General features: G+C 36.8%; 1 protein-coding gene across 2 annotated transcripts in view; it reads right to left on the bottom strand.

Annotated features, from left to right (window-relative positions):
* BCKDHB (branched chain keto acid dehydrogenase E1 subunit beta) overlaps window positions 1–22,638 on the bottom strand; it is a 632,618-nt gene that overhangs the window by 262,278 nt on the left and 347,702 nt on the right. The window contains exon 10 of one of the 2 annotated variants that reach the window (XM_049896136.1): window positions 13,126–13,155. The exons of the other annotated variant lie outside the window; for it this stretch is intronic. Coding sequence (XP_049752093.1) covers window positions 13,141–13,155 — 15 coding nt within the window. The 3' untranslated portion in view covers window positions 13,126–13,140. Of the gene's footprint in view, window positions 1–13,125; window positions 13,156–22,638 lie in introns of those variants that run through there. 2 annotated transcript variants of the gene reach the window in all.

Below are 22,638 nucleotides of genomic sequence, written 5' to 3'. Positions count from 1 at the left end.
ACAGGTAAACATCTTTCTGGTATTCTGCTTTCAGCCAAGAGTTATCTGACATCAGCAATGATATCCCTTGTTCCATGTCCTTTTCTGAATCCAGCTTGAATTTCTGGCCGCTCCTTGTTGATGAACTGCTGCACCCACTCCTGAATGATCCGCAGCAAAATTTTACTCTTGTGTGATATTAATACTGTTTGATAATTTCTGCATTCTGTTCGATCACCTTTCTTTGGAATGGGCACAAATATGGGGCTCTCCCAGTCGACTGGCTGTCCTCCAAATTTCTTGGCACAGACAAGTGAGCACTTCCAGCACCAGAACCCTTTGTTGAAACATCTCAATTGGTATTCTGTCAATTACTGGAGACTTGCTTCTGCCCAATGTCTTCAGTGCAGCTTGGACTTTATCCTTCAGTATCAGTTCTTGATATGTTACCTCCTGAAATGGTCGAACATTGACCAATTCTTTTTGATAGAGTGATTCTGTGTATTCCTTCCATCTTCTTTTGGTGCTTTCTGCATCGTTTAATATTTTCCCTGTAGAATCCTTCAATACTGCAACTTGAGGATTGAATATTTTCTTCAGTTCTTTCAGCCTGAGAAATACCAAGCATGCTTTTCCCTTTTGGTTTTTCTTTCTCCAGGTCTTTGCACATTTCATTATATTTTATTTCGTCTCTCCAGCCACCCTTCGAAATCTTCTGTTCAGATTTTTTACTTCATCATTCCTTTTGTTCACTTTAGCTACTCGATCTTCAAGAGCAAGTTTCAGAGTCTCTTCTGACATCCATTTTGGTCTTTTTTTTTTTTTTCTTTCCCATCTTTTAAATGACTTCTTGACTTTCTTCATGTATGATGTCCTTGACGTCATTCCACAACTTGTCTTGTCTTCGATCATTAGTGTTCAATACGTCAAATCTGTTCTTGAGATGATCTCTAAATTCAGGTGGGATATACTCAAGGTCATACTTTGGCTCTCATGGACTTTTTCTAATTTTCTTCATCTTGAACTTGCATATGAGCAATTGATGATCTGTTCCACATTCAGCCCCTGGGCTTGTTCTGACTGGTATTGAGCTATTCCATCATCTCTTTCCACAGATGTAGTCTATTTGATTCCCGTGTATTACATCTGGTGATGCTCACGTGCATGGTCACCCTGTATGTTGTTGACAAAAAGTATTTGCAATGAAGAAGTCACTGGTCTTGCAAAATTATTTCTTGCTATCTCTGGCGTCATTTATATCACCAAGGCCATATTTTTCAACTACCAATCCTTCTTCTTTGTTTCTAACTTTTGCATTCCAATTGCCAGTAAATATCAATGCGTCTTGATTGCATGTCTGATCAATTTCAGACTTCAGAAGCTGGTAAAAATCTTCAATTTCTTCATCTTTGGCTTTAGTGGTTGGTGTCTGAATTTGAATAGTAGTTACATTAACTGGTCTTCCTTGTAGCTGTATTGATATTATTCTATCACTAACAGCACTGTATTTCAGGATAGATCTTGAAATGTACTTTTTGACAATGATCACAATGTCATTCCTCTTCAATTTGTCATTCCCGGCGTAGTAGACTATGTGATTGTCTGATTCAAAATGGCCAATACTAGTCCATTTCAGCTCACTAAAGCCTAGGATAACAATGTTTATGTGTTCTATTTCATTTTTGAAGACTTCCAATTTTCCTAGTTTAGTACTTCATACATTTCACTTTCCAACTGATAATGGATGTTTGTAGCCGTTTCTTCTCATTTTGAGTCATGCTACATCAGCAAATGAAGGTCCCAAAAGCTACACTCTATCGATATCACTAAGGTCAACTCTACTTCAAGGAGGCCTCTCTTCCCCAGTCGTATTTTCAGTGCCTTACAACCTCAGGGGCTCATTTTCCAGCACTATATCAGACAGTGTTCTGCTGCTACTCATAAGGTTTTCACTGGCCAATTTTTTACAAAAGTAGATTGTCAGGTCCTCCTCCCTAGCCTGCCTTAGTCTGGAAGCTCAGCTGAAACCTGTCCACCAAAGGAGACCCTGCTGGTATTTGAAATACTGGTGGCAAAGCTTCCAGCATCACAGCAACATGCAAGCCACCACAGTATGACAAACTGACAGACACATGGTAAAAAATAGGTTAGGTGTCATTAATTCTGCTTAAACATCATGAGGAACAGGACAAAAAATCTCATAAATACCTTACGAAATATTCAAAGTTCATCTCACAGCATTCTTTTTTCTGGAGCCCAGAATCAAATTTGTAAATAAGCTTTCTCAGTGAGATGAGCCCTGTCTCTAAAGTACAGAAAGAAGATTCATCACTAACAAGAGTAAAGAAAATTCTTTATGGAAAATCTGCTGAATTAGTCAATGCATTCACAATTTAAAAATTATCCAAAAAGGAACCAAGACAAATATCATATATTCACAGGATATTAACATCAGAAGTGTCTTTTTGAAAACATTTAGTCTAATATGTCTGTTTTACAGGTGAGGATTCTGAAGTAGCAGGTATAATAAAGTGACATGCTTAAGGTTGGTTGGACCAGGAACTACATAGTTGTTTCTGAGACTACAAAGTGTAGCCTACACCTCAAACTACACACAAGTGTTCACTTGATTTCTGAGGGCTCACTAAGCCCAATATATCTAAATGCCCTATGATCAAGCCTTCTGCTAAGTTAATATAAACAATTCTAGAGCAATTAGAGACCAGTGGAGAAATAGCCTCAGAATAAATTGAAAAATTGAAAAATTTATGTAGTTGTACTAGGGTTTTGGTATCATCAGTATGTAAATAAGAAATTCTTAAAATCAGAAGATACTCTGACAAGTTTCTCTAAACATTTTTATGTTAGCTATCGCCAGTCCAGTTGCCTCCCCTATGATACAGATTTACAAACCCTAATACCTTTTCAACAACTCCACCTGAATATGTCCTCCCCTTCTTCATGTGTTAGCTCAAATAATGCCTTCTTTGTAAGACATTGCCTAATCATCCTATTTAAATTTGCAACACACTTCTAGACTCCTCATCCACTTTCTCAACATCGTTTTCTTCTAAACCACTTATCACCATCTAATATACTGTATAATTTACTTAATTTGCCTATCATCTGCCACCCCCACCCCCAGTATAGTGAAAGATCCATGAAGACCAAGATCCTGGAATATGTATTCAATATGGGTTCCATTGTGGGCACGCAATAAATATTTTTTCATAAACACATGAATAAATGAAGTGCCAAAAGTCTTATGCATTTACAAGCCTTTCATTATACTATCCTTTAAAAGACTTTTCATGAATATTAATTGATCTGATTCTTTAAAATCTGACTGAAGTATTTCACATGAAATGATATCACTATGTAAATTGAACTGTAGCACATAACTATATTATATGATCATGTCATGATACTGAGCCCTTAAAGGAAAGAAAAAAATTTCTAGATTCAGAATGCCTAATTAAAAAGTTTTTTCTTCTTCTTTCCAATTTAAATTCAGTATAGGGTTATAAAATCAACCTTGGAATTAACATCCTATTGCCCAGCCCAGGAATTTATTCTTTATTCACATACTAAACCCAGAATTACCCTCAAAGTATCAAAACCTCATATACAAAGAGCTGCGGACATGTAAGAGTACTTATGTTCCATGACAGCATATATTTTCTTCATTGCCTTGCCCACTAAAATCCACAATGAAACAACAGGAAGAAAAAGGCCATTTCCTAAATATAACTTCAGTTTAAATGTCCATTCATTCTTTTTATTCATGGTAGAATTCATTTCAAAAAAACAGTTTTATTTTTGATTCAGAGGAACTTCAACATGTTTAGACTCAGAAGATTAAATTTAACTTTTCCCATAGTACTCCACCCCACTTTTCAAGATTCTGGCTCAAATGGCCAAAATAAATTGCTGGTTAAACTCATGACATGAAGTGAGATTGTTGCTTTCAGGCTGGTTCTAAGTGAACAGCACCACAATGCAAACCACTGGAGCCATCATTTTTTTTTTCCCTCTGAAAAACAAGATTTGGGGCTAGATTTTGAGTTATGAAAAAATAACCAAGAGGGCATTAGCTATTGGTGAAACTCTTTCCCTGTAACACAACTCACTATTGTTGTTGTTGTAGCTGCCGTTGAGTTAGTTCCAACTCAAAACAACCCTATGTACAACAGAACAAAACACTGCCTGGTCCTGAGCCATCCTCACAATTGTTGCTATGTTTGAGCCCATCGTTATAGCCACTGTGTCAACTCTTTAGTAGTGAATATTTATGATGAAAAAAGTATTCTTTCTCTATTCGGGGAGTGGGGAGGTATGGGTAAGTTAATATTCCATTTCATGATATTTGGTTTGAAATTGAGAGGCTCTCAAATATACGTACCTTGGAAAATTATGGGAAAGTCTCAATGGGTTCATAGCTAGGATTATATGGAACAGTTTAGTGAGGTCCAAAGTAAGGGTAATTAGAGTCAGATGTATACAGATATACATGATATCCAGATGTGTGTGTTGTGTATGTGTGGATGTATGTGCACTATAAAGAAATAGATCCGGGACTGTGACAGAGATGAACTGTTTGAAAATCAAATATTAAAAAGGTAGCATTTATTAAGCACTTACTCTGGACCAATCAAGGCAAAATATTTTAATAATTATCTGGTTTAGTCTTCACATTATCTGAGTGGGTTAATACTATATATTTTACTGATGAGGTTACTGATACCCACAAAGACTTCAGGTACTGGAGTTATCAATTAAAATATATAGCATAAATATGTTAGACGTGTTCAAAGAAATGAAATATGAGATTTCTTATATAAGTAGAAAACAAGTGATTATTAAAGATGAGAAAACCAGTCTTGAAAAATAAAAATATGAAACATGTTTAGAAATAAAAACTATAATAACATATGAAATACTCAGTATACAACAGACAGATTAGACACAGCCAAAAATACAATTAATTAACTGGAATGTTTACCTGAAATTTTCTAGAATGTAGCACATATAAATATACAAATAAAAATATGAAAAGGTGATTAAGAGACATAGAAATGAGAGTAGGAATATCCAACTTCTATTTAAATAAACATAAAGAAGGAGATAGAAAAATAAACAGAAGAAATGTTTGAAGGAATAATGGGTGAAAAATTTATACAATTAAAGAAAGATACCAATGAAGAGTTTCAGAAAGGCTAATGAATCACAAGCAAGATAAACAAAATGAAAGCCACACCCAGGCAAAACCCTGGCAAAAACTGAGAACATCAAAGACAAAAAGAAAATCTTAAAAGTAGCCAGAGAAGAAATACAGATCATCATCAAATGAATGGCAATTACATTGACAACTGATAGTTCAGCAACAATAGATGAACTTAGAAGAGAATGAAATAATAACTTCATTGTGCTTATAGAAAATGTCAATCTAGAATGTTAGTGTTTACAGGTTCTATCTTTTTCTGTTCTTTTACTTTCAACATTTCTGTGTTTTCATATTTAAGGACCATCTTTCATAAATAGCAAGCAGTTGAGTTTTGTTTTTCTCTTCAGTCTGATATTCTTCATCTATTAATTTATTCTGTTTTATTTACCTCACTGATATATTTTATTTTAAAACTAATGTCTTACTGTTTATTTCCATTTGTTACATCTGTTCTGTTTTCCTTTTTTACTTCTTTCTTGTCTTCTTTGGATTAATCAAACATTCTCCAATTTTCTTCCTTCCATTTTCCTTAGCTTGTTAACGAAATGTTAATTTTCTGTTCTTTTAATGATTGTCCTAAATAGGACAAGCTGTGAGACTAACAATAAAAAAAAACCTCTGCTCAATTTCTCACTCTCACAGCACTATGTTGCTTATGAATCAGCAAATACTTTGGGAGGAAAAGCACTGAGGAATGCTTGAGTCACCTCAATTCAACTGCCTCTTCTTCAGGACCTTGGCCATTCACATTCTGGCTGCCTCACTATCTTTCCAATGCCTTCAAACATATGTTTCATATTTTACCCAGCCTTTTTAGTAGTTCTCAGAGAGATTAGTCTGATAGAAGCTAATCCATAGTTCCTAGAAACAAAAGTTTCAGTCCAGAATTGTATACTCAATGAAAATATACTTTAAAACAATGATAAGATTAAGACAAAATTTTAAAGGATGTATTCTAGGCACAAAGAAAAGTTGTCTCAGATATTCTTTCCAAACTTTCCATAGAAATTAAAATAAATTCAATGAGAAGAAAGAGTTACTAAATTTTTAAAGGCAAATGGATTAAAAAATGCAGAAAGACAAATACATTTTAAAAATTAAGGTGTCATAAATAAATATAAAATCACAACAAATGTAAATAAATCAAATGTACCATTCAGACAAAAATTGTCGGTTAGATTTTTTTAAATGCATTTATATGCTGAAGAGACACGTCTAAAAGATATGGATACAGAGAAGATGAAAATTAAAGCATAAAAAAAGATATTACAATCAAATGCTAACCTGAATAAAGTGGGAATAATATTTAAATCACACAAAATAGACTCTAATAATAGAACTACCATACAACCCAGAAATCCCACTCCTGGGAATATACCCTAGAGATACAAGAGCCTTCATACAAACAGATATATGCACACCCATGTTTATTGCAGCTCTGTTTACAATAGCAAAAAGTTGGAAGCATCCAAGGTGTCCATCAACGGATGAATGGGTAAATAAATTGTGGTATATTCACACAATGGAATACTACACATCGATAAAGAACATTGACGAATCTCTGAAACATTTCATAACATGGAGGAACCTGGAAGGCATTATGCTGAGCGAAATTAGTCAGAGGCAAAAGGACAAATATTGTATAAGACCACTATTATAAGATCTTGAGAAACAGTAAACCTGAGAAGAACACATACTTTTGTGGTTATGAGGTGGGGAGGGAGGGAGGGTGGGAGAGGGTTTTTATTGATTAATCAGTAGATAAGAACTGCTTTAGGTGAAGGGAAAGACAACACTCAATACATGGAAGGTCAGCTCAATTGGACTGGACCAAAAGCAAAGAAGTTTCCGGGATAAAATGAATGCTTCAAAGGTCAGCGGAGCAAGCGCGGGGGTTTGGGGAACATGGTTTGCGGGGACTTCTAAGTCAATTGGCAAAATAATTCTATTATGAAATCATTCTGCATCCCACTTTGAAATGTGGCGTCTGGGGTCTTAAATGCTAACAAGCGGCCATCTAAGATGCAGCAATTGGTCTCAACCCACCTGGAGCAAAGGAAAATGAAGAACACCAAGGCCACACGACAACTAAGAGCCCAAGAGACAGAAAGGGCCACATGAACCAGAGACCTACATCATCCTGAGACCAGAAGAATTAGTTGGTGCCCGGCCACAATCGATGACTGCCCTGACAGGGAGCACAGCAGAGGACCCCTGAGGGAGCAGGAGATCAGTGGGATACAGACCCCAAATTCTCATGAAAAGACCAAACTTAATGGTCTGACTGAGACTAGAGGAATCCCGGCGGCCATGGTCCCCAGACCTTCTGTTGGCACGGGACAGGAACCATCCCCAAAGACAACTCATCAGACATGAAAGGGACTGGTCAGCGGGTGGGAGAGAGACACTGATGAAGAGTGAGCTAATTGTATCAGGTGGACACTTGAGATTGTGTTGGCAACTCTTGTCTGGAGGGGGGATGGGAGGATAGAGAGAGAGGGAAGCAGGCAAAATTGTCAAGAAAGGAGAGACTGAAAGGGCTGACTCAAGAGGGGGAGAGCAAGTGGGAGTAGGGAGTGAGATGTATGTAAACTTATATATGACAGACTGATTGGATTTGTAAACGTTCACTTGAAGCTTAATAAAAGTTATAAAAAAAAATTAAAAAAAAAATAGACTCTAATGCAAAGAGCATTACTGGAGCTATAAAGTAATTGTACAATGGTAGAAGACTAAATTCACCAGGAAAATACAATAATTCTAAGCTTATATGCAGCTAATTTTATAAAAAGAAAATATAAATCAAAATGTAAAAAGAAAAAGATAATAGACGTACTAGCAGAAATTTCAAAAACCCACTATCAGAGTGGGATATTTTAACATTTTTTTTAGTATTTGCTAGATTAAACAGACAAAATGTCATTGAGGACATAAGTACTTGAGCAATACTAATATTAATACAATATTAATCAGACCTTGAAGCCTTAGTGGCTTAACACAATAGAAGTTTGTTTCTCCTCATATCACTGTTACCAAGCATTCAGAAATTGTAGCTCCATCAATTACATAGCATTCCCACCTTCTAAACCAAACCCAGGACTGTCGAGTCGATTCCGACTCATAGCGACTCTACAGGACCGAGTAGAACTGCCCCATAGAGTTTCCAAGGAGCGCCTGGAGGATTCAAACTGCCGACCCTTTGGTTAGCAGCCACAGAACTTAACCACTATGCCACCAGGGTTTCCTTCCATCTTCTAGGGCCTATTAAATCCTTTGCATTTACTTGGCCAAAGAGACATAAGAGAGAAACAACTTTAATGACATTGTAAAGATCAATAGTCTTATATTAAAAAAAAAAATTTCCTCCTGGACAGAATACAGTCCTAAGGTCCAACCAAACTGAAGGAAATGTAACTTTCTTTTGTATTCAAGAAAATGGAATTGTCAATCTCCGCCATAAACACAATTAATAAGCTTAATGTAATGGACAAATGAAGAACACTTCACCAAGAAGTAGAGAACGAGCATGTTTTTTGAGGATGCATAAAATATTTATAAAATTTGGTCACATACTGGACCATAAAGCAAATTTCAAAACACTATGTATCATGTACATTATACATTAAGACCCCAATTTAAATAAATTAGAAATTAATAACAAATATTGTTAATATTAATTACAAATTAATTACCACTAAACACCCTCCAAGCTTCTGAAGTGAAGAAATACACTTCTAAATAACCCATGAGTTAAAAAATAAAATAATAAAAAATAAGATAATTATAACAGAAAATGAGAATACGAACAACAATCAAGTACTACTTCAACACACTCAATAAATTTCTCTGAAGTAAATTTGTATCCTTAAACACATCTAGTAAAAAAAGAAAAATTGTGAAAATTAACCAGCTAAGCATTCATCTTAACAGCTTAGGAAAATAAAAAACCCAAAGCCTAAAGAGAATATAACAAAGAAAAAAATTAAAAAAGGGTAAAAACTAATGGATTAAGAAACTTATGTACAATAAACAGAGTCAAAAAAGTCAAAAGATGGTACATCAAAAAGACTAATAAAACCATAAGTCACTGGCAATAGTGATTTTTTAAAAAAGGAAACATACACACACAAAAGTATGAATTAATGGCGACATAAATATAAAAACCAAAACCAAACCCATCGAGTTGATTCCGACTCATAGCGACCCTATAGGACAGAGTAGAACTGCCCCATAGAGTTTCCAAAGAGCGCCTGGTGGATTTGAACTGCTGATCTCTTGGCTAGCAGCCGTAGCACTTAACCACTACGCCACCAGGGTTTCTGACATAAATATAGATGTAGCAAAATAATAAAGGCGATTTTGCCAGTAAATTTGAAAATTCCTAGAAAAAAATAGCCTATAAGGACTTTTTTTTTTTATAAGGAAGGAAGGTAAAAAAGAGGGAGGGAAGAAAGGATTAAAAATTTCGTATTTGCAGATTATATGACTGTCTACCTAGAAAAGCCAAATGATTTACAGATAGCTCATTAAAATTAACAAGAACTTTCGCGAGGTTTATGAACACAAAATTAATATACAAAATCAATGACATTTCTGTATATAAGCAATAAGGAGACACTTTAAAATAGAACAAAAATATAAAGTAAGAATAACCAACAAAGTGAGTAAGACTTTCAAGGACAAAATAACAAAACTTTATTGAAAAGCATTACTGAAGACCTATATAAGAATAGGAAACAACAACAAAAAAACACCGTTGCCGTCTAGTCAATTCCAACTCATAGCGACTCTATAGGACAGAGTAGAACTGCCCCTATAGAGTTTTTAAGGAGTGGCTGGTGGATTCAAACTGTCGACCTTTTGGTTAGCAGCGGTAGCTCACAGTAACTCTTAAGCACAGGGCCATCTGGGCTCCAGATAAGAGGAGATTTATACCATATTTATCAATTGGAAGATTAATATTGTAAAGACATCAGTGTTACTTAAATTGACTTATGGATTCAGTGCTCTTCCAATCAAAACCCTAACAGTGGTATCCGTGGAAATGGAAACACTGAATCTAAAATACCTATGAAACAGCAAAGAACCAAGAATAGTCAAACACTAAAGAAGAAAAAGGATGAAGAGGAGGAGGAGGAAGAGAGAACATGTAGTAGTCCTTGGAGAAAGTTGCCTTAACAGATATCAAAAATCACCTTAAAGCTACAATAATTCAATGGTAAAGCTACAATAATTGTCAAAACCAAAAAAACCAACTGCATTGCTGTCAAGTTGATACTGACTCTTAATGACCATATAGGACAGAGTAGACACTGCCCATAGTGTTTCCAAGGAGTGGCTGGTGGATTCAAACTGCTGACTTTTGGTTAGCAGCCAGCTCTTAACCACTGCACCACCAGGGCTCCATAATGAAATGCAAGAAACAAAGAAACCAAACCCAATGTAGTCAGTTGATTACTACTCATAGCAGAAGTCAAATAAATAAAAGGATCAGAAAAGAGTTCTCAGAAACAAACTCATATACATAGGAAAATTGGTTTGTGATAAAACTGGCATTGCAAATAAGTGGAAATGAGATAATTTTACAATCAAGAGTGCTAAGACTATTAGTCATACAATTGGGAAAACTAAAATTTAACCTCTGCCTCAGAGAATATACAAAAATCAATTCCAGGTGAACTAAAGACATAAATGTGAAAGGCAAAACTGTAATATAAAACATTCAGAAAAAATGATCTTACCTATATAGTATTCAAAACTATATAGTAATTAAAAATACATTTTCAGGACTGTAAATATATATACTAAAATTATAAAGCAAAGCTCTGAAACAATTTACAGAATTTTCAGTTAGTGATAATTTTTCAGGGCTAGAGAGGAAAAGGTAGTTAGAAAAATTCAAAATTGGTTTCTGAGTAATGTCATATTTCAAGCTAGTTGGTAGATTCCCAGGTTTTGTAGTACTGTTATTTTTAATACCTTGCAAATACTTTAGAAATGCACTTTTGTATCTAATTATGTCTAATCAATATTCAATTATTTAAATTTGTAAAAGAATCAATTTTATTTACATATACTGATGTAAACATATATATAATGCCAAAGCAATGAGCTTCATGACATTGATAGTGATTAACTCTGAAGAAGACAGAGAAATTTAGAATAGTAAGCAAAGAAAGCCATATATATTTGTCATATTGAAAGCATTTTTTATAACTATTATGTATTAACATAAAGAGTAAAAATGTATATAATCATACCATGAAACACTCTGCAGATATTAAAATTATGTTGTAAAAGATTATTTAATGATGTGCAAAAATGCTCAAAATACATTTTAAGAGAATGTAAAGGAGGTTTTAAAACTGTATTAAATGTGACAATCATTCAAATATCTTTATAATAACAGAAGAAACAAGAAAGGAATAATAAAATTCAAAAAATCAGCGAGATCGTGATAGTTTAGTGCACAGGCCAAGGATAGCAAGTGAAAGGGTATCCATTCATTGCAATATTAACGTAGTCTCAAGTAAACAAACTCATCCTGATCCTCCAAGGAGACATAAGGGCAAGGCTGTGCAGGATTTGGCAATTCCATTTGGCAGATTCTAATAGCCCTAACTCGGTAATAAGAGAGAAAAAAATATTTAAACCATTCTATTTGCCTCAACCATGGGAAACACTTATTTCTGAACCTACTCTCTGGAAGTTAATATCTTAGAGAAAAAGCTTCAGATCTATGCTATCTCTGCTAGGAATCAGCCAACATTTGTGTTCACCCTAATTTCATTAAAAAAATTTCATAAGACTGTATTATTTTATTAAGAAAAAACACAGATAACATCACGCTGGCGTTAAGGAGGTGACAGTGTAGTTGGGAAGGCAATGCAGATACAAATTTAATGCTGCACAAAATATGTATTTAAATTTGGGCACTTTCAGGTCACTTTGATGCTTTGTTGGCTGAAGTTGTTAGCTGCCGTAGAGTTGGCTTGGACTCACGATGACCTTAGGTATAATAGAACAAAAGATTGCCTGACCCTGTGCCATCTTCATGATCATCGATATGTTTGAGTCCATTATTGTGGCTATTTTGTCACTCCATCTCATTGAGGGTTTCTTTCATTTTTTTCTGACCCTCTACTTTACCAAATAAAGTGCCTACTAGTAAATTAGAACAACTGAAATAAGCAAAATTGAAGGCAAACTGAAATGTAAGCAAGAATATCATTGTTAGCTGTTGAGCAGGGAAGCAGCAGCCTGTGACATTACAGATTCTCTCTCAGGACTTTCCAATACGGAGAATAACTTGCTTCCTAAATAAAGCGTGAAGGCAGTACTGGTACAGTGGTAGAATTCTCGCGGAGACCCGAGTTCGTTTCCCGGCCAATAAACCTCATTGGAAGCCCATCAATGGAGGTTTGTGCGTTACTATGATGCTGAACAGGTTTCAGCAGTTTCCAGACTAAGACAGACTAGAAAGAAAGACTTGATGATCTATTTCTAAAAGTCTGCCACTGAAAACTCTGTGGATCACAATGGCCCAATCCACAACTGATAGTGGGGATGGTGCAGGACTGGGCAACATTTCTTTGCATTGTACACGGGGTCATTATGAGTCAGAAGCTGAACCCATGGCACCTAACAACAACAAATAAAATGTGCTATAAAATGTGGCTTTTGGTTTATCCAGTTCTCTGAGAAAACTTTCTAGAATTTTTCTAAGGTCTCTGACTTAGAATATAAGTCCACAAGTATTAAATCAGTGAGTCCATGCAAATTTTCTTCAGAAAACATGGTCTAACATGGCACACCCACAATGACACGTGAAATTCACCTGGTGATGATCTTCTCTCAGGTTCCTTTGACTGCTCATTGGAGGACCTGCACTGTTGGCTTCAGTTTGCCACAGTGGTGAGGAGCTGTTTTGGATCACTTCAGCTTGGAATTGCCTAATTAGAGAATGTTAGAGTTTGATAAGGTCACTATGAGTTGGAATTGACTTGAAGGCAATGAGTTTTTATTGTTGTTTTCAATCATGATGTTTCTTCTCTAGAGGACACACTTCCTTATCATCCCTACATTTCCAATCCTGCCCATCCTTCAAGTTCAGACAAAATGCTGCCTCCTTCATGAAGCCCTTTCTAATTCCTGCCTGCAGGCATGTAACTGTTGTATCCTGTGAATACCAACTATGCATATCTGGTCCTTATCCACAGTCTATTATTTTACACCAGGCATTATATTTAACACTCCTAAAGATTTGTGCCATGTAGCTTTGTATCTCCAGAGCCTACCTCAGTAGATAAAAAGTACTCAGAAAGTGGGTGTTGAATGAATGGACAAAGGATGTGTCTTGTCACCCTTGAGAGCAAAATCCATGACACATTTATCTTTGTGGAGCTCATGGATTCGACCCAACTCTTGAGTAAATGAATTGATCCTAGTTACCCTCATTTTGATTCTCAAGAGATAATCTGGCTTGCCCTGAAATCTTAGCACCAGATGCTAGCATACCAGTTGTGCTCTGTTCGAACCCTTGTAATTGCCATATACTTTTATTCCCTTTATTTCCCCTAATTCCCCTCACAAAGCCTGCATAAGTAACCATTTAGGCATCTTGATACAAAAGCAAAAAATTAAGGCATCAAGTCCACTTGATGACAGGTTCACTGGGCACATACATTTGGATGAGGTAATGTTCACCCAAAGTACAATTTCCATGAGGGATCCGTAAAGCCTAACACCTTTTTAGTAGAGAAAATTAGATTTTAATGGAAGTGAATATGTTAAATAGAAAAATTATGGAAAAAATCCTGACCCTAAAATGCCCTGACCTTTAAAATCTGAGCAAGGCACTTTTAAACATAGCCAAAAAATATATCTATCATTTCTTGGTTCATAAGTTGATAAGTCAATTTGAAGCATGTAAGTAAGCACATTTCTGAACCTGACCCAAGATAGGAAATTAGAATTTCCACAGCTACTCTGAGTTCATCAGGGAGATTAAAAAAGATATAGCTGGCAAAATACCACTTCTGGAGTTGAATTTTCTTTTTCACTAAAGACAGTTTCTCTATAGAGAGGAGATTCAATGATAATATGAAGGAATGTTAACCTGCCAGACAGGGTCCCTGTTAAGCTAATTTTGAGAGTTGGAATAGAGGAGACCCCTTTTTAATATGTTCAAGGTGACAGCTTTTACTCACCTCCTATGAAAGCATATCTACCGTTTCCAAACTCCCAATTTTGACATGCTCTTTCTCATAAAATTCCAAATGCCTACATGTCTTTTTCCTAGAATCTCCCAACATTCCTTCATTAACAATATATGGAAAGAAGAGAACCAGAGAGTTAGCCTTGTGAGAAACATACTTGACTTTACACTAGAACTTATCTCTCACTTTGTGGGAGAAGGCAGAAATCACATGCTAGGAGAACTTAAGAAATTTTACAAAACTTCTAGGATTCTTCTATCAAAAGCAGATATTATGACAAATACATCTAGTAGGCTGCTTTTAAAACCCTCTTTCGTTGCCCCCTGATTCATTTCTATATATGCCTGCCATTCCAACCATAATGGCTGGTAGTAAGGAGGCTTAGTTGTGTAAAAGCAGGAAGAAATGGCCACCTAAATCACCTAAGTGTCCCAACACCAGCAAAAGATTCTGTGTCCAGCATGACTGGTTTGTTGCAAAACCTTACCCGGTGTCTTAGTTTCTTAGTGCTACTGTAACAGAAATACTGTGTGTGGCACAAAGAAACAGAAATTTATTGTCTCACAGTTTAAGAGACTAGAAGCCCTATTTCAGAGCGCTGTCTCTAGGGGAAGGCTTTCTCTCTGACGGCCCTGGGGGAAGTTTCTTGTCTCTTTTGAAAGATCTTCTGTTCCTCGGTTCTTCAGGGATCATCATGTGGTGTGGTATTTACCTTCTCCCACCTGTGCTTCCTTCTTCTGTGCCTAGTCTGCTCTTCTTGTAGCTCAAAAGTGATTGGGTTAAAACACACTGTCACGAATTGAATTGTGTCCCCCCAAAATATCTGTCAACTTGGCTAGGCCATGATTCACGGTATTGTGTGAATTGTCTACCATTTTGCCATCTGATGTGATTTTTTTCTCCTTGTTGTTGTTGTTGTTAGGTGCCTTTGAGTCAGTTCCAACTCATAGCGACCCTATGCACAACAGAATGAAACACTGCCCAGTCCTATGGCATCCTTACAATCGTTGTTATACTTGTGCCCATTGTTGCAGCCACTGTGTCAATCCACTTCGTTGAGGGTCTTCCTCTTTTCTACTGACCCTGTACTCTACCAAGCATGATGTCCTTCTCCAGGGACTGATCCCTCCTGACAACATGTTCAAAGTATGTAAAACCCAGTCTCATCATCCTTGCTTCTAAGGAGCATTCTGGTTTTACCTCTTCTAAGACAGATTTGTTCGTTCTTTTGGCAGTCCATGGTATATTCAATACTCTTCACCAACACCACAATTCAAAGGCATCAATGCTTCTTCGGTCTGCCTTATTGATTGTCCAGCTTTCACATGCATATGATGCAACTGAAAATACTATGGCTTGGTTCAGGCGCACCTTAGTCTTCAAGGTGACATCTTTGCTTTTCAACACTTTAAAGAGGTCTTTTGCAACAGATTTGCCCAATGCAATGCACCTTTTGATTTCTTGACTGCTGCTTCCGTGGCTGTTGATTGTGGATCCAAGTAAAATGAAATCCTTGACATGACAATGTTCTGCTGCTATTCATAAAGTTTTCACTGGCTAATTCTTTTTAGAAGTAGCTGGCTGGGTCCTTCTTCCTAGTCTTAGTCTGGAAGCTCAGCTGAACCTGTCCTCCACGGGTGACCCTGCTGGTATCTGAATACCAGTGGCATAGCTTCCAGTGTCACAGCAACATGCAAGTCCCCACAGTACAACAAACTGACAGACACATTTTTTTTTTTTTTTTTCATCTTGATTTGGTGAAACGTCTCACCACAAGGTATGCATCTGGCTTCCAAGAGGCTGCCAAAATTGTTGGATGTTCCAGTCTGGAATTCCTGGGCAGTTAACTCCCCACAGGAGAAAACTGGACAGATAAAAATCCCATCTCCCCTATTCCCAGTTAGCCTGCCTGAAAACATCTGCTGTGACCAAGTGTGTGCACCTGCCAAGAAACAGGAAGTATCTCTTTGCATTTCAGTGTGAAGAAGTTTCTGGAATGATAAAGCTTCACCTTTCATGGCTACCCAGGGTTCCCTACCTTGCTTCCTTTTCTCTCACTGTCACAGTCCTGGGATTTACTCCCAAATAAAATATTACCATTTAATCCTTACCTCAGGCTCTATTTTCTCTGTCCCAGAATATGAAACCCAGAAGTAATGCAAATCTGGAGGAGCCGTATGATGACTAATGTGACCTTTCTTCTGAGGTGAAATTTAGTGATTATGTTGCAAGACAGTATGAAGGCTGCCTGAAGGAAAAGGAGTAAACAGCCTCCTTTATCTCTTTTAGTGAATGGCCTCCACTGGGGAGGGCTGAGAAAAACCCAAACCAACCCCACTGCCGTCGAGTTGATTCCTACTCATAGCAACCCTATAGGACAGAGTAGAACTGCCCCATAGAGTTTCCAAGGAGTGCCTGGCAGATTCGAAATGCTGACCTCTTGATTATCAGCCGTAACACTTAACCACTACACCACCAGGGTATCCAGGGCTGAGGAGAGGAATTTTTAATGGATATAGAGGTTTGTTTTAAGACAACATGATGGAATGATTATACAATTCTTACAGAAGTTACTAATTCATTTATTCTTTGATTCCACAAACATTAATTGTTTATTAAGACTAGGTGACTCACTGAGGATATGGAGATGGCATAGTTTCAGCTATGAACCAGAGTTCACGGTCCAGGCGGTGTGAATGACTAAACAGAGGCTCAATATGTTTGTGGTAAGTCCTTGACAGAGGCAGGCTCACTGTCCAGTGGAACTTAGGAGGGCACCCAACTGGTGATGGGTGAAGGAGAATCAGAGAAAACTTCTTTAAAGGACTGAACTTTGAAGGAAATAGAAGTCATTCAGACAAAGTAGGGAAGGGAAGGTATTTCTAAGAGAGGTAGTGAGCCTGGGGAAGTCCCGGGGCAGAACATTCCAGAAATAGGGATCAGCAGCCAGAAAGGTCCTGAGGCAAGAGCCGGCTTACTATATGTGTGTCTTTGGGCAAATCACTTCACTTTGCCCATCTGCAAAGTGAGGAAAGTAACACTGTTGGGTAGGGAAGTTGTGAAAATTAAATGAGACAATATGTGTTAAATATTATGGCATATAATAGGTATTTATAGGTAGTGGTTATTTTTCTTTCAAGCCTTGAAAATGGCCAAATCACTTTCTCCCAGCTGTTTATGTATAGAAATATATAACGGCAACAGCAGAGAAAATATAGTAACTTTCAGAATTTGGAAAAAATGTTGAAAATCAAAATATAAGATGCTCAAAAAATCAAAGCTTTTGATTAAAAGCAATTTCCCTCTATCTTTTAAAATCCTTGTTTGTTTGCTTCATTTTGAGGCAAATTTTGTTCTCAATTCTTGGTTTCTTCCACATCTACATCCTAAGGACAACAGTTTGTGTGAGAGCCTGTTTGAGGTCTATCAAATCACAAGAATCAAACAGCCTTTTCATTGCCGAAGAAAAATATGTTGCCAAACCCAAACACAGCTTGAACTCAGCTGGAATGTCCTTTAAATTCTTAGCAATTTTTTCAGTTTGGCTGTAAAGACTAAAAAAAAAAAAAAAAGACTAGCATCCCCTAAAAACTCGATACTTACCAAAGAGTAAAATGAAGGGGAAAAAGTCAGCAAAGCAAGTTTCTTTTTACTTCACACATAAGGATAAAGCAAAATGGCTACTAATTACAAAACCATTATTCATAGCAGATCATTCGAAATATATTTGCACATATGTAAAGCTTACAGATAAATCTAACTTGGAAAAAAATATGTGATTCTCAGTTCCTCACTTATCCTTCTTTTTTGTTCTAATTGTGAGCATGTGGCCATTCCAAGCCCTCTGAACAGTCCTGCAGAATTCAGAAAGTAGGCTCTTCAATATGTTTGACAACTTCTATTTTCATGCAACTGCAGCAGAGTGGAGGCCTGAGAACATGTTCATGGTGGTTTTGTTCCTGATGCATCACAGTCCAGAGAGGCCTTTGGCAGAGCTATAGGTAAACAACCACTAGGTTCACTTTGATGCAGAAAACTTTATGGAAACACCAAACTCTTTTGTCAGTCTATAGCCACTGACAAGCTTGATTTGATCGTCAAGTCCAACATCCTGGATTCCACATGAGTTTCCAAAAGCCATGAGTGTGGGAATTGACTGTTTCCATGGATTCAGGGACACATAATGCCTTCAAAAACATATCTTGTAAGGCCTTTCTCTGCCCTCTTACAAAGGCACAGAGAAGACTCCTGGAATTCCAGTTGGGGGCTGTGGTAGCCTCAGTTCATTTGTCTACTATCTATCACTCTCATGTCTGGGGTGTGAGTCAAGGATGCACAAGTTATGAGTGTTGTAGACTGAATTGTGTCCCCCCAAAATATGTGTCATAAATCCTAGCCCCATACCTGTGGTTATAATTCCACTTGGGAATAGGTTTTCATTGTTATGTTAAGCGTGTGTTTTAAGCCAATCACTTTTGACATATAAAAAAAACTGATCCGGATGGTGGGGCAAGAAGAAATGGGAGAAGACAGAAGCCATGCCACATGAAGATCACTAAAGGGCCAAGGAATAGAAGGTGAAGAGGCAAGGACCTTCCCCAAAAGCTGACAGAGAGAGAAAGCCTTCCCCTAGAGCCAGTATCCTGAATTTGGACTTCTAGCCTCCTAAGCATTGAGAAAATAAAACTCTGTTTGTTAAAGCCACCTATTTGTGGTATTTCTGTTATAGCAGGGTTAGATAACTAAGACACCAAAAGAACCTCATCTGATGTTTCATGACTCCAAAATAAAGCAAGATTTTTGAATCACCTTGAATTCCTTGAATTTTAATTCAATAATTTGTTAATTCTGAAACATGTATCTGTTGAGTACCTTCCATGTACCAAGTACTGAGGAAGGTATTAGGAATACAGTGTTGAACAGATATAGCTCCTGCCCTCAGATAGCTCTTGGAGGAGGCAGATAGGTAAATAACCACTGGAAAAAAAATTTCCTTAAGTGTCATGAAAGGTAAATCCATCCAATCTTATAAAGGTAGTAAAGAGGAGCATCTAGCTCAGACTTGAAATTGGAGAGAGGATCAGGGAAGGTTTCCCACCTGAAAGCATGGGTCAGATTAAGCCAGGCAAACAAGTAGGGATTGTTCCAGGCAGAGGGAAGAACATAGGCAAAGGCCCAGAGGAAAAACAGAAAACAGATCGTTCAGTAACTACATAGGCAAAGGCCCAGAGGAAAAACAGAAAACAGATCGTTCAGAGTACAAGAAGGCAAATGACTAGAAGTGAAGCTTGAAAGGCTAAAAAAGAAAAGGGGGAGAATTCAGAACATAAGGGATCTTTTATGTTAATGCTTACAAGTATGAACATGATCATAAGGATGATAGGAAATTTTGGAGGGTTTTAATTGGGAGAGAGAAATGATCATGTATCTATTTTGTACACTCTGGGGCAAGACGGATATAGTCAGGGAAGACCAGTTAGGAGTCTGAGGCAGTGCTCAGGGGACAAGTGATAAGAATTTGAGCTAAGACACAGGCAGAGACAGATAAGCATATGATATGTTTCTAATGTAGAAACAGCAGGTCTTGGTAACTTATTTGTAGGGAATAATGGGAGAGGGGAAGTCAAGGTGACACCTAGGTTTCCAAATTGGGCAACTAAGTGGTGGATAGGAAAAGCAGAGTAGAAAATAATGAATTCACTTTGGACTTGTTAAGTTTGGGGTGCCTGAAGAACATCCAAGTGGAAAAAAAAAAAAAAGCTAAGAATTTAGAAATAAGAATTTAAATCTCAAGAAATACAGATTTTAGACTCTACCTTATGTGTAGTAGTTGATATCATAAATGCATGATGTCACCAAGGGACTGTGTGTATGGTGTGAGATTTAACAAGATCATGACAAAATCCAGGAAGATCAACTACTAAAGGATCAGACAAGAAAGAGGGGTCCTCCCAAGGCAGAAAGGAACTAGGAGAGTGGAGTATCACGGAAGCCAAGGAAGAATGTTTCATGCACGCAAGTTTGGTTAACACTGTCAAATGTTTCAGATCGGTCAAGCAAGATATGGTCTGAAAAGTGTAGATTTGACTGAGTGTAATTTCAAGCCAAGAAGGCAAGTCTTGATCCAAAACTATTATCTCAGCAGAGTTTTGATTCACTCCAGACTAGATATCACCCACTTTTTACAATATTAATTAATGCTTCGTATACCTTATTATTCACAACTGAACTACAAAGCTAAGCCACAGAGCTCCGAGTCCCTTGTACTGCAATGTATTGAGGATAAATCTAAGAACTGAACTTTTCACAAACAAAAAGGACTTGACATACTTATTTTATTTTTTTTTCCTCTGTCAAGTAGTGAGCCATTGCTTGGGCATTCTTTACTCATGGATGTAATAAATTGATCCCCTTTTAAGGGTGGAGCATTCCAGACAGCTTTCCTTGAAGCAAAGGTCAAATAGAGTTCATTGGGAAATATAAATTAAACAAGTCCTTCCGCATTAGAATTTGTTTTGTTCAAGAAATATTCATTTTTAGTGAATAAAACTTCCCTCCAAGTTTGGTTTTAAAGCACATTATGTTCAATTTTATTATTAATTAAAATATGTGATCTCTTATTTAGTGTTGTGTAAGACATAATCAGTATTACTCGTGATATCTCAATTGGAAAAAGATGTTATTTTTCCAGAAGGTTCAAAGCTTTTTCCTATAAATATCTCCCTGTCATTTAGCTACATTTTGAAACTTAAACTGTGCGAGTGGTGAGCATATTTCTTATATCTCTTCTAACACAGAAGCCATTGGAATAAAATCAATTCTCTCTCATAGCTCAGGATGGAACAGCCCTCAAAAACTATGGGAGCACATGAAAAACATACCTTCTGCCATTTTTTTTTTCCTTAAATCCCAGTTATATTGACAGTAGATGATTTTTATCTATTTGGAATGGCTTGGAAAATGGCTTATGGTTCCAAGTTGTCACAATAAATTGGGATCACTCAAATCATCAAGTAATTCCATGCAGTTACATAAGCTTGAAATTCAACTTTTGAAAGAGTCAGTAAGAACACTAGCTACATATTTGGGAATAGAAATGATGGAACATTTCTGTCTTCCACAAAACCCTTATATTGCCAACTTTCTGTGAGGTAAAGCGTTAATAACAGGCCAATGAAATTGCACCAAACACTTTTATTTAGTTTCATTTATTTAATTTATTTTTGTTTTTCATGATAGTTTGATAATTTTTCCCTTTTCTCTCAGGGTAAACTACTCAGGAATTCATATCAACATTAGAAGCAAACCAAAACAGGATTATCAGTCTTTAATTAATTTCCCCATCCAAATAATAATAATAGCTATTATTTGTTTATTATCGATCACTTTACTATATACCAGTTACCTTGCTAAGCGCTTGGCATCAATCATCTCATTTAATTATAACCACAACCCTATTAAGGTGATTCTATTATGTGCATTGATAAATGAAGAACCTGAGGGCTTAGTGAGGTTAAATGCTATCAAACGTGTTTACTCAACTAGGATGTGTTTGAGCCAGGATTCAAATTCGGGTTCCAGAGCCCAGATCTTAACCACTGTATATACTGCCTGTCTTTCCAAAGTTCATGTGACTCTACTGCCTCTTCCATCAACTAAAGAGTAACTGGAAAAATTTAGACATCCATACACATGCACAAATTCACATAAAATACTCAGCCTCGGTTGTGTACGCAGATGCCCATAAACACTTTTTCTTTAAAACTTCATTCTGGCTACTTGTTTGACCCATGAAGTGAAATTAGGTTACTGCAGACTGACTTATTATGTAGTTTTTCCTATCCAAGAATAAGAGAAACCTTCCCTTGATGGTGTAGAAAGTGTGTGGAAAAAATTAATATGACTGGCAACACAGCCCTTCCTTCAACATGCTTGGCTTTTTCACGGGAGCTTGCCCCATTCATTCTTTCAGCAAGCCTTTCTAAGGCTGCATTGACCTTGACACTGTATTAGGCTCAGGGAAGACATAAAAGTCGTTGGAGACTGCATCCCTGCTCTTAACAAAGACAGTAATTTAGTCGGGAAGATATTAACTTACATGAAATCTCTGTCCATATACCAGCTCCGAATAATGCATTTCTAACTATACGTAAGTGATATAGATTGCACAGAAAGGAGAAAATTGCCCATATTTCCAGATACATAAGTCCTTCATTT

The sequence above is a fragment of the Elephas maximus genome, chromosome 1, assembly GCF_024166365.1.
Source record: "Elephas maximus indicus isolate mEleMax1 chromosome 1, mEleMax1 primary haplotype, whole genome shotgun sequence".
Lineage (NCBI taxonomy): Eukaryota > Metazoa > Chordata > Mammalia > Proboscidea > Elephantidae > Elephas > Elephas maximus.
Note: the sequence above shows the minus strand (reverse complement) of the source record. Positions and strands in the feature narration are given on the sequence as shown.